Here is a 16,671-nt window from a genome sequence, read left to right on the forward strand (position 1 = left end):
GAAGAGCAGGACAAAGTGTGGGAGAGTTGGAGAAAAAACATTCCCAGTTGAGGGGATCCAGCTGTGGAACAAACTTCCAGAGGCTATTCAGGGAACATGGAGTCTGACTGTCCTCAGGAAGCATTGCAAAACCTTCCTGTTTGGAAAGGCCTTACCTCCACAGAAATGACACCCACCCAAAAAGCTCCAAACAACCAAAAAGAAAAACAACCCTCAAGCCCCTAAAACCAATCAACCTAAAACATAGAGTAAATGAATAAAACCTAAAGAGAAAAAAATAAAAAAACCCAAACCTTATCCCAAATGGAGTTTTTAGGCCAAAACGGGAGAAATGCCAGTGACTCCATAAAGAGAACTAGGAACTTTTCCATTGTTAACTGATGATACACGGAAGGCACTCTCCTACTACGGTGATGGGCAGCAGTGCAAAACCGTGTGACTGACAGATTGTATCCAGACTGGGTTGCGCAGACTGAATTTTCTGTCCACTTTCACACCTATTGGCTCCCATAGAAAAACTGCCTCAAACACACAGTTGCCTGTGGGGCTTCAATATAATGCAGAGATACTGTGAAAATAGAAAAACAAAAGTGACATGTTGCACTGAAGCTGGGAATTGTGGCCCTGAATCTCCTCTCACTTGCTGTGGTTTTCCATCACTGTAGCACAGGGATCGGCAACCTTTGGCAAGTGGCCCGTCAGGGAAATCCGCTGGCGGCTGGGACGGTTTGTTTACCTGCAGTGCCCACAGGTTTGGCCAATCGCAGCTCCCACTGGCCGTGGTTCACCGTCCCCGGCAAATGGGGGCTGCTGGAAGTGGCAGCCAGCACATCCTCGTATGAAGGTTTTCCTCCATACCTGAGCAGGTGTGAAAGTGCTCACAACCTGACAGTACCATAGTGGTTGTCAGTTGCTTGCTTAATTAGTGTGAATACCTTGGCCCATCTGATGCCTACAAAGGGAGGTTTATTAGTAGTGAACCACCCATTTAACCCTTCTAAGCTCCTTCCAGTCAGTTTCTATTGATTTATTCTCCATACTCCCCTCCACCCACTATCCTGCTGCTGAGTGTTCTGTAAAAGGCCATAATCCTGGCATTGTACCTAGTTCGTGTTAAAAGTTTCTGATCGAAGCTACATTCATCTTCACTACAGAGGCATGGCCCATATATAGCTCAGGCCCTAGCATGCCAGGCTCCTTTTGGATCAGGATGGGGCTTGCTATACTGAGACCTGTAACCCCAAACAACTGTACCTCTGTATTAAGGATCCAGGGAAGAGCCTGTGGGCTGTAGTTGGCCACCCCTGCCCTAAACCTTTCCATACATGGGCCAGATTATGTCTTTGAAACTATGAGTGTGACTGGTGATAAGGGAAGGGCTATGTTGTAGCGTGAGCCCCAGCAGGGCTGACTCAGCCAGAATCCTTCCTGGAGCTTTGAGGGAATGTACACTACACTGCCGCATCATCCTGACCACCCTTGGAAAGCAAGCTCTGTCTGCTTCCCTCCATGTTGGATAAACTCTCCTGGCTGAGAGCAATGTCACGTATCCCCAAAGGGATTATGCCAGGTCCCTACCCAAGGACGCAACCGGGGAAGGCTTGTTGTGCCGTCTCCCCTTCCTACACCCTTTGTTTGCCAATACAGAGCTGGGACAGTGTATAATACTTTGAACTACAAAGGAATTAGCCTCACCTCTCCCACTGCCATTAAAGGGAAAATTCCTAGTGACTTTTAATGGAAATTGTGTGATTCTATCATGAAACTCTTCCAAAATGCATGGAAGGCTGTGTCATTTTTACAGTGCACACAAGTATGCTAGGTTCTCTGTAGTATGTAAGCTGTTTGGGCAACATCTTTCTACACAATCTAATTCTAGATGTGACGAAACAAGAGGGGTTAACTAACTTCCCAGAAAGTACTGACTTGGTAGGGTGGAGGGAAGAGGTCAGGAAGTACAAGAATCCCAGCTTGGGTACAAGGCTAAGCTTGTCTTCAAGCAGTGTAAAGTGTTGTTATAGTATTCATTGTGCTAGGAGCTGGCTAACAGTGGAGAACACTGAAAGGTGTTTTTTTTTTTGTTTTGTTCTTTTTATTTTTAAGAAGGAGCTTGTGAAAAAAAACAGTCTGATAACCTTCATCGGTCAGATATTGAGGGGGCAGTGGGTACAAATCTGGTATTTATTTTGGAAGTGGTTTGATGTTGGAATGAGTGCAAGTCTTTCTTCTGATGACAAGAGACTGTCTTGCATTTGATTCTTCTGGTGGGGTATGGTATTGAAAATCTGTTCCAGTATTTATCGGTCGCTCGCTGGCCTATGTATCTCCTGTGTCCTGCTGATTGTGACTCCCTTCATGTCCATGTTATGTTTTGTATTTGTAGTGGGCTAATATATTTGCACTTTCAATTAAGTATGCCTGTCCACTGCTGCTTTATATGGACAAGGATTTATCTGATCAACACATGTAGCTTGCTTCCAAGTGAATGATTTTGTCGAGGTAGGGTCTTCTGTTTGTAGTTCTGGGAGGACTTAGTAGGCCTTAGACTTTACGTGTGTGTCTTCCTTTTTGCTTATTTCTCCTTCCACTCCTGCCAGCTGCAGTGATTCTGGGGCTGTAGGCACCAGTGGATATGTGCATCTTGACATTAAACACCGTACCAGGCTGCTATTATAGCCTTCTGTGGGAGTGTTTCTCCAATCAAGAAACATTTTCTTTGCTCTTTACAGGTTTCTTTAATAGAGTCTGAACAATTCTAACTGCTGATTAGGCTTTGCCATATGACTGCCTGGTATGACTGAATTCCCACTCCTGGGTAAACTACACAAATTCACTGCAAGTAAACTGGGGTCTCTTCTCTAAAACTACACAGTTTGAGATATCACTTGTGCTGAAACGCTTCACTGCTTGTGTAATGCTGACAGGCCCCGGTCGTCAGCAGGATTGAACCTGGGACCTCTGGAGCTTAGTGCATGAGCCTCTACTGCATGAGCTAAAAGCCAACTGCCTGTTAGCTAAGGCTAACAGAACACCACAGCCAGAAGCTGTGTGGGTTATATACTTCCCCTAGCTAAGGAAACATGTCCCGAGCTTCAGAGACTTCCTAGTTGAGATCCCCGATGAGCCCCCACTTGTAACGCTGACAGACCCTGGTCATTAGCAGGTGGGATCAAACCTGGGACTTCTGGAGCTTAATGCATGAGCCTCTACCACATAAGCTGAAAGCCAACTAGCTGTTAGCTAAGGCTGCAGAGCAGACTCATTTAACTGTCTCTTGCTAAGTGGTTTTGGTGCCACTAGATGGGACAGAACACCACACCCAGAAGGTGTGTGGGTTACACTTGGTCTGTGATGATCACTGTAGTAGTGTCTGACAGTTTGGCTAGTTCCCAGAAATCTGCATAGTCCTCTATAATAATGAAAGCGGCAAAGAGTCCTGTGGCACCTTATAGACTAACAGACGTATTGGAGCATGAGCTTTCGTGGGTGAATACCCACTTTGTCAGATGCAGACTGTTAAGAGCCATTAGGAAAGGGATAGATAATAAGACAGAAAAAATACCATAATGTCAGTATATAAATCCATGGTACACCCACACCTTGAATACTGTTGCATTTCTGATCACCCCAATCTCAAAAAAGAGATATTGGAACTGGAAAGGGGTCAGAGAAGGGCAACAAAAATGATGAGGGGTGCGGAACAGCTTCCATCTGAGGAGAGATTAAAAGGGCCCGGACTTTTCAACTTGGAAAATAGATGACTAAGAAGGGATACGATCGAGGTCTATAAAATCGTGACTGGAGTGGAGAAGGTGAATAAAGAAGTATTATTTTTATATTGTATTTGTATTGGCGACCCTAGCCTCTGTTGGTGTCTCCAGCCTCTTCTTACCAGAAGCTGGGAATGGATGACAGGGGATGGATCACTTGATGATTCCCTGTTCTGTTCATTCCCTATGGGGCACCTGGCATTGGCCACTGTCGGAAGACAGGATACTGGGCTAGATGGACCTTTGGTCTGACCCAGTCTGGCCATTCTTATGGTCTTATTTACTCCTTCACATAACACAAGAACCAGGGGTCACCCAATGAAATTAATAGGTGTCAGGTTTAAAACAAACAAAAGGAAGTACCATTTTACACAACGCACAGTCAATCTATGGAACTCATTGCCAGGAGATATTGTAAAGGCCAAAACTATAACAGGGTTAAAAAAAGAATTAGATAAGTTCATGTAGGATAGGTCCATCAATGGCTATTAGTCAAGATGGTCAGGGATGCAACATCATGCTCTGGGTATACCTAGCCTCTGATTGCCAGAAGCTGGGAGTAGATCGCAGGGGATGGATCACTGAATGATGCCTGTTCTGTTCATTGCCTCTGAAGCACCTGGCATTGGCACTGTTGGAAGACAGGATATTGGGCTAGATGGACCATTGGTTTGACCCAGTATGGCCGCTCTTATGTTCTTACAGTTTGGGAGACAATAAGGGGAAGAGAGGGCTGTCCTGTGGTGATAGCTGTTTAAAAGCTTTGGGGTAATCAATATGGGTGAATCTAGTAACTCCAGCTGTACTTTATTCTTTTTAGTACTGGAATTCAGCTATCTTAACTACAATGTGTCTCACACACATGAATGTTGTCATTATTACTGTACATTGTTGAGTAGTTTTTGATGGACTGGACTGGAGATAAGTGAGAAATGGGAAATTAGAGAAGAAGTAGTTTTTTGAGTTTTTCTTTGGATGATCAGATAAATGGTTCTGTGAAATCATCACCTTTTTGCGAGAAGTTGACTAACCAAACAATTGTCCATGATGCAATCCACACACTCTCTTTCAAGTCTCTTCCTTTGTGCAGGAGCTGAAAAAGATATTTGTGAGCTTAAATGACATATGCTTCCCATTGTTTAATGGCCATTTTATAGATTATTATTCATATATTTGCTCCCCCCTGAGAAGTTAACATTGTGGAAAGACATGTAATGCTAATGTGTTGCACTTACAGACGGTAGTGCTTTCCATCCAAAGATCTCAAAGGGTGGTAGAAACACCAGTAAATTAAGCTTCATGCCAGCTTTGTGAATTAGGTATTATCTGCATTTTAGAGATGGAGTAACTGAAACACAGAGAAGTTAAGTGACAGAATTGGGAATAGAACCCTTAGTTTCCAGGCCATATTTCTGAGGATCCAATGAAGTTAATTGAAAGAATCCCGCTAACTTCAGTGGGCTTTGGGTTAGGTCCTAACAACTGAAAAAATCTGAGGTAAAGTCCGATTCAGATTCACACAATTCAGATATATTCTTGTTCTGGCTTTAGGAACTGACCGTGTAGAAGGCCTGTTAATCAATTGAGTAATCTTTGGGTATGGCTTGAGACAGGACTTGTGAAGAATGTTGAAGTTTTGGGAACTTCTTTTCATTCCAGATTGGTCCTTTAGACATTTTTCATGAAAAAACATGAGAGTGTGACAAAGCAAGCAAGAGAGAGAGAGAGACCCAACCTGTGCTAGATCAGCAGTTAGGGCATGCACCTACGATGTGAGAGACCCAGCTCTCCCTGCTTCAGAAAGTATAGTCTAGCACAGTGGTTCCGAAACTTGTTCCGTCGCTTGTGCAGGGAAAGCCCCTGGCGGGCCAGGCCAGTTTGTTTGCCTTCCTCTTCCACAGGTTCGGCCGATCGCGGCTCCCAGTGGCCGCGGTTCCCTGCTCCAGCCAATGGGAGCTGCTGGAAACAGCAGCCAGGATGTCCCTCGGCCCGCGCCGCTTCCAGCAGCTCCCATTGTCCTGGAGCAGCGAACCGCGGCCGCTGGGAGCCGCAATCAACCGAACCTGTGGACGCAGCAGGTAAACAAACCAGCCTGGCCCACCAGGGGCTTTCCCTGCATAAGTGGCGGAACAAGTTTGGGAACCACTGGTCTAGCCGATAGCAAACAGGCCTGGCTCTACCACAGACCTTCTGTGGAACCTTGGACAAGTCACTTCACCTGTTTCCTCTCCACCCTTTGTCTTTCTCATCTATTTGCAGTATGAACTCCTCAGGGCAGAGCCTGCACCCCCATCCCAGATGGGGCCTGTAGGCTCTGCTATAAAAAAAAGTAAAATGTAATAATATTATTAAATGAAGGGTTTGAACACAGATTTAATGTATTTTTTTCCTAGAAAAGAGGCTCCAGACTTTCCTTATAATTTAACCGTGACTGATAGTTATAATAAGACAACCACAGTCCATTACGTCTCTGATACTTTATCAAACCCCTATGGTTGGATGGCTCTGCTCTTGGACCAGGAGACTTACACTCTGACTTTTGGTAACCCTTTCGTCAGCAAACAACTGCAGGTAATGCTGTGTGTTTTGTTTGTTTTGTTTGTTTATAAAATGGCTTTTGTAATGGATGAACAGCATTAACCAAAACTATATCAAGGAACAAAGGAAGAGAAACCCTCCCATTGTTCTGGATGGGCAAACAAAGGAGGAAAAGTACTGTGTGCACATAAAAGAACACAAGATAGTCTTCAGATCACATACACCGGCAACTTTATGAAATTGCTCTGAGCTGGAAGAGCATTCTGGGCACTATTGGTGAATGTTCGCCCCAGTGCAGAGGGCCAGAACAAGATCTGTGAACCACTTAAGACCCACTGAAGCTTGGTCTTGATGGCCCCTAATTTCTACCCTCGTTTTAATGTGGTCAGGAGGATTGATTTAGCGTCCACTTCCCACCTCTCATACATAGTCTTTAACATTCTATGCTTCTGATGCCAATTCACAAAAGAATGCATTACACTTCAAGAAAATGCATGTTCATTATGTTTCCCTCCATCTAGTACTCGGCTACATTCGATAACTTCGTTGCTGGGAATTACTTACTGGTGGAACATGAGAACCTCCCATCCTATGCTGAGGTCATTCTGCTCTGTGGGACAAGGCCTGGTCAGCCACTCCAGTCACTTCCTTCACACAGTCATAACAAGGGCTGTGACTGGTTTTTCAACAGCAAGTTGGGGAAACTAACCTATTTAGGTAAGTGCAATGCAAGTAATATATGTAACGTGCAAATGAGCAGTGCTGGAGCGGCCAATCTGCAATTAAAGGCTCTGATCTGCAAGGTCTTAGGCATGGACATAGCTTTAAGTCAGTAGGACTACTCAAATAACAAGTTATGCACATGCCCAAGCCTTTTCAGGGTCAGGGCCTTAATCTCTTAGTTATCCACAAAGGAAGGTACAGTATGAGCCTTGGCAACTGATGCTTTGGAGGTAAAAAGACTTTTGGAGTCCATTATCAATCCCTTGAATCCCCCACCTTAAATGTCTTAGGAGATATTTGCTGTGAGTCCAATCCTGCACCCACTGAAAGTCATGGGAGTATTATTATTTTTTTTTTTACTAAGGATTACTAATATGAAGAGTGGGTCCTTACATCGTGAACTCTCAGTGGCTTTGTAGGCCCATAGGTTTGAAAACGTTGACTTTTTAGAGATAATTTCTAAATGTTGTGGCTATTGACTGTTCTTTATTGTGATTTACTGACTGTTCTTTATTGCAATTTGGCATTGACAACCTCTTCAAAACCTGGGACTTTCACCCCTTTATCCTTTTCTCCAGCAAATCGGTCACTCTGGTGCTAAATTCTGGTTGTGAAAGGAGAAGTAATGATTAGGACCATGATTAATAATGGCAGTACCGGAAGTCACTAGACCTCACAGTGCCCTTGGGAGGCAGCTATTATCATTGTCATTTCACATATATGCTATATCTATACTGCAACCGGGGGTGTAACTTGGAGCTCCCATACTTTATCCCATAGATGTATGTACTTGCACTCCCGTTCGTCCAGTCTATATAGTTAAAAACAGCAGAGAGAACACAGTGGTTCAGGCTTCAACTCAGGCAATGGAAGCCCACTTGACCCCCTGGATAGGTACTTCACGATAGTGTAGACATACCCTTAGTGAAGCTAAAACACAGAAGGCCTGAATCTGACTTAGCTAGACCATTTTGACACTCGTACAACTTCATTGGCTTTATTGAGTTACTTCTGATTTGCACTGATTTGATTGCAGTAAAACCTAGAGAAGTTAAGTGACTCACCCAAGGTTGTGCTACACATGTATCACAGAGCAAAAAATCTTGATTTCTTTGCAATTTACTAACAGTAAGGAGGGGGAAAAGACACATACAGCTACATGCAAATCTGAAGATAATTCTCCACTGAGGACCTATTATTTCCAGTACAAATATGTCAACAGTTGGGCACTTTGGATACCCTGCATAACATTTTCCTTGAAGTAGGGAAGCCTGGGAAAGCTGGAAACCTGTGGTGTATTTCTTGGCACGTTATTGACATTAAATAAATCGATCTGACTAATGTTGTCAACAGTAGTGAACTATGATGTACCATTTAGCACGCAGCAGTCTCAAACAGAATGGTTACATTTCTATTCCTCCTTTCATCTTGTTTGCATTCTGATTGTGTTGCATTTAGTACAATGTTTTTTTAATACGGGGGGATAGAATCACATATTTGGCATTCAAATGAATTAAAACATCTCCATCTCACATTTATAATCCATGCTGAGAACATTTGACTAGACTGCAACTTGTACTTTACTTACATTATAACTGGGAGACCATTAATACAATCTACAAGATGGCCACAGTGGTCCCTTCCAGCCTTAAAATAGACGAATCTGTACATTGAAACAGAGAGAATGGCGCTTTTGGTTTTAGCCCTTGGAACACTCTGCTGTTTAACATTGGGAGCTGTTTTTATTTTTGTTACATTTAACTATATGAAATAATTAGTCAACTAATTAATCCAGTTTACACGTTTTGTAGGATTCTTCAGCTGTCACTCACGTCCAAGCCTGAGGCCTATGTTTAGTCTCAGTTCTCTTGTTCATGTGACTTGGTCGCCATGGCTACTGTCTGCATCTGCTGACACCCTACTCTCTATTTACTGCTTAATTAAGAATTTCACGCTCAGCCCTTATCTGCCGCTAAGAACAAGAACACACTGTTAAGAAATTCCAAATTTAGGCTGCTGCACAAGGAAAGCCTTTCTTGTAGGCCTGACTGTGTGGAGCCTCTTTAACTATTCTCTTGGCAACTGAGCTGCCACCCTTCAATCAAAAATCATTAAATGGGGCAGAGATAATGAGCATGTAGCATATCAAAAGGAGGATGTTTGCTTGTGCTAAGGAGGAAAAGCTGTAAGGGCCTATAAGCAGCCGCCACTTCAAAGGAAGAGGGGGCTGCCCCGTCAGCAGGGCTGATAAAGCATCATTTGTTCCTGCTTGACTTATGTAAAAGGTCTGGTATGTTAGAGTCCCGTCTTGCAGACGCGAGTCTGCGCTCTTGGTGCTCGTGTGTCAGCAGTTAGGCAGCTGGGCCCAAACAGCATCAGCCAGAGCATATAATCACTTGACTCCGTCTCGACAATGGACACTTGTAGGGGGTGGTCAGGGGGAGGTCCCTAGGATAATAGGAACACAATTATTGCAGCTGCTAGGGAGGGCTATAATTCTTCCTGGAGAAAGTAGCAGGCCCTCATAGAGTTGGGGGAAGACCTTGAGTGTATTATTCATATTCTGACTTTTGGAAGCACTTTGCTGTACCGGTGGGGTTCCAGCAGCTGCTCATGTATCGCCTCTCTCTAATAATTGTACATTCTGTCAGGGGTCAACTTACTTTTGACCCTCTCCCTTTGTGCCAGTTAAAAGGCTTTTTAGGGCAAACTGTTGGGTAGTGGCAGGGGTGCATTAAATTCAAAATTAACGTCAGTAAATACAGATCAGATGCCAGCTCATTCAGAGGCAGGCTCCTAAATTCACACAGCCCTTTGCTCAGCCCCAATGGAAATTTAAAAAAGACCCAACAACTGGGAAGATATTGTTATTCAAAAAAGCCAAACAGCTGAATGAATCTGCCTCAGCCAGCACTGGGGACTGTTCATGTTCAGCTCAGATGCTCTCTACGCCCCCCTTGTCTGATCGGTCACGGAATTTGACCAGCATCCTGCAAGCTCTCGTCTTCGGGGAATGAAACTGTCTGACACAAAGGATGAGAAAATATAAGGTTGGGAACAAGGTGGTTAAGCTGCCCCGGTGCTTTACTTGTTTGGAAATTAGAGCGCGGCACAAACAATGCAGAAGACTCCTAATGTGGAACGATTATAATTATAATGGGCGATAAGTAGAACCCACAGGATCCAATGTTTCAAATGCATGGAGGACACATGCAATGATCCTGTTAACCAAGGTGCTGACTGCTACCTTTGCACGTTAATCCTGTTAACTAACTCCCATGCAGCCCTTTGAAAAAGGATCTGTTCAGAAGTTCAAAATACAAGGTGCTCACAGGCAGATTATTCCCCTTCGCTGCTGGGAGCTGGGGGAAGAGGGTTGTAGCCTCCTGTGCTGAAGGAATTTGGGGGCTACTCTCATTCATACCTCTGTAACTATGCTGTTAGGGTTGCTATGTATCCTTGTGTACGTGGGAAGGTGCTATTTTCCTCCAGGACGTCTTGTGTCCCAAAAGAAATGCTCTCGAAGCACTTGTGGGTCCTGAAGTCACTGTCTGGCCCTATGAAATGCTAACCTACTGTGACACAGGCTCATGTCATGACTGTTGTCATAAAAATAAATGGAAGGGTAAACCCCTTTGAAATCCCTCCTGGCCAGGGGAAAGCTCCTCTCACCTGTAAAGGGTTAAGAAGCTAAAGGTAACCTCGCTGGCACCTGACCAAAATGACCAATGAGGAGACAAGATACTTTCAAAAGCTGGGAGGAGGGAGAGAAACAAAGGGTCTGTGTCTGTCTGTAGTCGTCTTGGCCAGGGACAGAACAGGAATGGAGTCTTAGAACTTTTAGTAAGTAATCTAGCTAGGTATGTGTTAGATTATGAATTCTTTAAATGGCTGAGAAAAGAATTGTGCTGAATAGAATAACTATTTCTGTCTGTGTATCTTTTTTGTAACTTAAGGTTTTGCCTAGAGGGGTTCTCTATGTTTTTGAATCTAATTACCCTGTAAGGTATCTACTATCCTGATTTTACAGGGGGGATATCTTTATTTCTATTTACTTCTATTTTTTATTAAAAGTCTTCTTGTAAAACACTGAATGCTTTTTCATTGTTCTCAGATCCAAGGGTTTGGGTCTGTGGTCACCTATGCAAATTGGTGAGGCTTTTTATCCAACATTTCCCAGGAAAGGGGGGGTGCAAGTGTTGGGAGGATTGTTCATTGTTCTTAAGATCCAAGGGTCTGGGTCTGTAGTCACCTAGGCAAATTGGTGAGGCTTTTTACCAAACCTTGTCCAGGAAGTGGGGTGCAAGGTTTTGGGAAGTATTTTGTGGGGAAGGACGCGTCCAAACAGCTCTTCCCCAGTAACCAGTATTAGTTTGGTGGTGGTAGCGGCCAGTCCAAGGATAACGGGTGTAATATTTTGTACCTTGGGGAAGTTTTGACCTAAGCTGGTAAAGATAAGCTTAGGAGGTTTTTCATGCAGGTCCCCACATCTGTATCCTAGAGTTCAGAGTGGGGGAGGAACCTTGACATGGTGGCACAGTGGTGGGATTAACCTGAAATCATTTGAGATCCAGTTGAGATTTTTTGAACTAGAAATACAGATTTTAAAAAGGAAATTTTTTTTTCTTTGGAAAGAAAGTCCAGAAAGCAGCTTTGAAACTGAAAGCAGCTTGGTTTCTCTCTGCTTTGTGGCCAAGCAGAGACAAAAGGGGATTATCTTGTGAATTGCAGGTTTTCTTTGCCTGGAGGCAGGGTACTTAACTCCTGCAGGGAAATTCACAGTCTTCCAACCCAGAGGTTTATTTTTCTTTTCTTCCTAAAAGTAAATAGGGGGTGTGTGTTCTGCCTGGAGACAAAAGTGGCAGGGTTTTTTTTAGGATTTTGATTTTTTTTGTTTTTGTTTTACAAGGAGCACAGGTTTGAAAAGAAATTTTTTTTTCTTTGGGCTGGGTAAGCAGGTTTCCAAGTAGTTGGAGGTTTTTTGCTTTAATTTGGGCCCAGAGCAGAGACAAGGGAATTGTCTTTTTCTGTAGGCTGACAATCACTATCAGAGAATAGGTATTCTATTCCAGCACAGCAAAATTTTACAGCCAAGTTTTGTTTGTTTATTTCTAAACCTCGGGTGTAAAGTTAGTTAAAAAGAGAGAGGTTAGAATGGCCAAATCCTCGGCTCGACTACAGCTGGAATTAGCCAAATTTCAGGCTGAGGAAAAACAAAGGGAACATGAAAGACAGATAGAACTCATGCAGCTGAAGAAGGAACAAGCAAGGGAGGCAGAACAACACCAAGAGGCTGCCCACAAGAGGGAAATGGAGGCAAGGAAGCATGTGGAGGAGGAGAGGGAAAAAGAGAGGAAGCATGTGGAGGAGGAGAAGGAAAAAGAGAGGAAGCATGTGGAGGAGATGGAGAGGATAAAGGCCCAGCAGAATATACCAACAAACCCTAGCAATCCTTCTCCAGGTACCACTTCCCATCCCAGAAAGTTCCCCACCTACAAGGCAGGTGATGATACTGAGGCCTTCTTAGAAAACTTCGAAAGGGCCTGCCTTGGGTACAACATCTCTACTGACCAATACATGGTAGAGCTGAGGCCGCAGCTCAGTGGACCCTTAGCTGAGGTGGCAGCTGAAATGCCTAAAGAACACATGAACAAGTATGAACTGTTTAAATCCAAGGCGAGAGTCAGAATGGGGATAACACCCGAGCAGTCTCGTCGGAGGTTCAGAGCCCTAAGGTGGAAACCAGACATGTCATTTACCCGACATGCCTACCACATTGTAAAACATTGGGATGCCTGGATATCAGGAGCAAGTGTTGAATCTCCAGTAAATTTGCCCTTCCTAATGCAAATGGAACAATTCTTAGAGGGTGTTCCTGAGGAAATAGAAAGATACATCCTAGATGGGAAACCCAAAACTGTAATTGAGGCAGGAGAGATTGGAGCCAGATGGGTGGAGGTGGCAGAGAAGAAGAAAACTGGTCGCAGTTGGAGCGGAGACCAGAAGGGACCACCCCAGACCACACCCTATTACCGGGGGCTGCCCAAAGCCCCACCTACCTCCCAAAGAACCCTCCAGACCCCTTATCGTCCCACCACCCCGTTCTCCAGCAACCCTCCTCGCCCCAGTGACCCGTCAGCTGGACGATGTTTTAAGTGTAACGAGCTGGGGCATGTAAAGGCCAACTGCCCCAAGAACCCCAACAGATTACAGTTCATTGCACCGGAATCACACCAGAGGTCCACAGGCCCAGATACCTCCCAGATACCCTTGGAGCGGAGGGAAACTGTGAGTGTGGGCGGGAAGAAGGTCACCGCGTGGAGGGACACCGGAGCACAAGTGTCAGCTATCCATGCTTCCTTAGTGGACCCCAATTTAATCAACCCAGAGATCCAAGTGACGATTCAACCCTTCAAGTCCAACTCTTTCAATTTGCCTACAGCCAAGTTGCCTGTCCAGTACAAGGGCTGGTCAGGAATGTGGACTTTTGCAGTCTATGATGATTATCCCATCCCCATGCTGTTGGGGGAAGACTTGGCCAATCATGTGAAGCAGGCCAAGAGGGTGGGAATGGTCACCCGCAGCCAGGCTAAACAAGCCATGAGGCCTAGCTCTGTTCCGGAAACTTCTATCAGGACCCAGTCAGAGGTGATGGACCTGGACCCCAGGCCAATGTCTGCAACAGCAGTAGTGGATCCAGTCCCAGAGACCCAGACGGAACCAGTCCCAGAACCGGAACCAGCCGAACAACCAACACCAGACCCCGTGTCAGCACTGAATCCAGTACTTGCAACCTCAACACCAGAGGGCCCCACCGAACCTGAACTGGCAGCAGCCAATAACCCTACACAAGAGGCTCAGCCGGAGCCTGAATCCCAACATAGTGCACCAGCGGAGAGCGGTTCACAGTCAACAGAAACAGCTCCATCCCCTATATCGCTTCCAGAGGGACCAAGCCTAGGTCCCCAATCCAATGAGGAACTGATGTCTCCAGCATCAAGGGAACAGTTCCAGACCGAACAGGAAGCAGATGAAAGCCTCCAGAGAGCTTGGACGGCGGCACGGAGCAACCCACCGCCTCTCAGCTCTTCTAATCGATCCAGGTTTGTTGTAGAAAGAGGACTTTTATACAAGGAAACTCTTTCTGGGGGACACCAGGAAGACTGGCATCCTCAGAGACAGTTGGTAGTTCCAACTAAATACCGGGCCAAGCTCTTGAGCTTAGCCCATGATCACCCTAGTGGCCATGCTGGGGTGAACAGGACCAAAGACCGTTTGGGGGGGTCATTCCACTGGGAGGGAATGGGCAAGGATGTTTCTACCTATGTCCAGTCTTGTGAGGTGTGCCAAAGAGTGGGAAAACCCCAAGACCAGGTCAAAGCCCCTCTCCAGCCACTCCCCATCATTGAAGTTCCATTTTAGCGAGTAGCTGTGGATATTCTGGGTCCTTTTCCAAAAAAGACACCCAGAGGAAAGCAGTACATACTGACTTTCATGGATTTTGCCACCCGATGGCCGGAAGCAGTAGCTCTAAGCAACACCAGGGCTAAAAGTGTGTGTCAGGCACTAGCAGACATTTTTGCCAGGGTAGGTTGGCCCTCCGACATCCTCACAGATGCAGGGACTAATTTCCTGGCAGGAACTATGAAAAACCTTTGGGAAGCTCATGGGGTAAATCACTTGGTTGCCACTCCTTACCACCATCAAACAAATGGCATGGTGGAGAAGTTTAATGGAACTTTGGGGTCCATGATACGTAAATTCGTAAATGAGCACTCCAATGATTGGGACCTAGTATTGCAGCAGTTGCTCTTTGCCTACAGAGCTGTACCACATCCCAGTTTAGGATTTTCCCCATTTGAACTTGTATATGGCCGTGAGGTTAAGGGGCCATTGCAGTTGGTGAAGCAGCAATGGGAGGGATTTACACCTTCTCCAGGAACTAACATTCTGGACTTTGTAACCAACCTACAAAACACCCTCCGAACCTCTTTAGCCCTTGCTAGAGAAAACTTACAGGATGCTCAAAAAGAGCAAAAAGCCTGGTATGATAAACATGCCAGAGAGCGTTCCTTCAAAGTAGGAGACCAGGTCATGGTCTTAAAGGCGCTCCAGGCCCATAAAATGGAAGCATCGTGGGAAGGGCCATTCACGGTCCAGGAGCGCCTGGGAGCTGTTAATTATCTCATAGCATTCCCCACCTCCAACCGAAAGCCTAAGGTGTACCATATTAATTCTCTAAAGCCCTTTTATTCCAGAGAATTAAAGGTTTGTCAGTTTACAGCCCAGGGAGGAGACGACGCTGAGTGGCCTGAAGGTGTTTACTACGAAGGGAAATGTGCTGGTGGTGTGGAAGAGGTGAACCTCTCCATGACCCTTGGGCGTATGCAGCGACAGCAGATCCAGGAGCTGTGCACTAGCTACGCGCCAACGTTCTCAGCCACCCCAGGACTGACTGAACGGGCATACCACTCCATTGACACAGGTAATGCTCACCCAATTAGGGTCCACCCTTACCGGGTGTCTCCTCAAGCTAAAACTGCTATAGAACGGGAGATCCAGGATATGTTACAGATGGGTGTAATCCACCCCTCTGAAAGTGCATGGGCATCTCTAGTGGTTCTAGTTCCCAAACCAGATGGGGAAATACGTTTTTGCGTGGACTACCGTAAGCTAAATGCTGTAACTCGCCCAGACAACTATCCCATGCCACGCACAGATGAACTATTAGAGAAACTGGGACGGGCCCAGTTCATCTCTACCTTGGACTTAACCAAGGGGTACTGGCAGGTACCGCTAGATGAATCTGCCAAGGAAAGGTCAGCCTTCATCACACATCTCGGGCTGTATGAATTTAATGTACTCCCTTTCGGGCTGCGAAATGCACCCGCCACTTTCCAAAGACTTGTAGATGGTCTCCTAGCGGGATTAGGAGAATATGCAGTCGCCTACCTTGACGATGTGGCCATATTTTCGGATTCCTGGGCAGACCACCTGGAACATCTACAAAAAGTCCTTGAGCGCATAAGGGAGGCAGGACTAACTGTTAAGGCTAAGAAGTGTCAAATAGGCCTAAACAGAGTGACTTACCTTGGACACTAGGTGGGTCAAGGAACTATCAGCCCCCTACAGGCCAAAGTGGATGCTATCCAAAAGTGGCCTGTCCCAAAGTCAAAGAAACAGGTTCAATCCTTCTTAGGCTTGGCCGGTTATTACAGACGATTTGTACCGCACTACAGCCAAATCGCTGCCCCACTGACAGACCTAACCAAAAAGAAACAGCCAAATGCTGTTCAGTGGACCGGAAAGTGTCAGAAGGCCTTTAACAAGCTTAAAGCGACACTCATGTCTGACCCTGTACTAAGGGCCCCAGACTTTGACAAACCGTTCCTAGTAACCACAGATGCATCCGAGCGTGGTGTGGGAGCAGTTTTAATGCAGAAAGGACCTGATCAAGAATTCCACCCTGTAGTGTTTCTCAGCAAAAAACTGTCTGAGAGGGAAAGCAACTGGTCAGTCACTGAAAAAGAATGTTATGCCATTGTCTACGCTCTGGAAAAGCTATGCCCATATGTTTGGGGACGGCGTTTCCACCTGCAAACCGACCATGCTGCACTAAAGTGGCTTCACACCGTCAAAG

At 45.5% G+C, this 16,671-nt stretch overlaps 1 protein-coding gene across 21 annotated transcripts in view; it reads left to right on the top strand.

Annotated features, from left to right (window-relative positions):
• PKHD1 (PKHD1 ciliary IPT domain containing fibrocystin/polyductin) overlaps nucleotides 1-16,671 on the top strand; it is a 466,962-nt gene that overhangs the window by 235,005 nt on the left and 215,286 nt on the right. For 19 of the 21 annotated variants that reach the window (XR_012157891.2, XR_012157890.2, XR_012157896.2 and 16 more), the window contains 3 exons: nucleotides 6,164-6,341; nucleotides 6,830-7,025; nucleotides 15,316-15,516. Coding sequence is in view for 16 of the 21 variants with exons in the window: in XM_073335719.2 (XP_073191820.1) it covers nucleotides 6,164-6,341; nucleotides 6,830-7,025; nucleotides 15,316-15,516 (575 nt within the window). In the remaining 5 variants the exon portion in view is untranslated. The remainder of the gene's footprint in view (nucleotides 1-6,163; nucleotides 6,342-6,829; nucleotides 7,026-15,315; nucleotides 15,517-16,671) is intronic. The other 2 variants (XM_073335715.2, XM_073335717.2) reach the window with 1 other exon arrangement.

This window comes from Lepidochelys kempii, chromosome 3 (genome assembly GCF_965140285.1).
Source record: "Lepidochelys kempii isolate rLepKem1 chromosome 3, rLepKem1.hap1, whole genome shotgun sequence".
Lineage (NCBI taxonomy): Eukaryota > Metazoa > Chordata > Testudines > Cheloniidae > Lepidochelys > Lepidochelys kempii.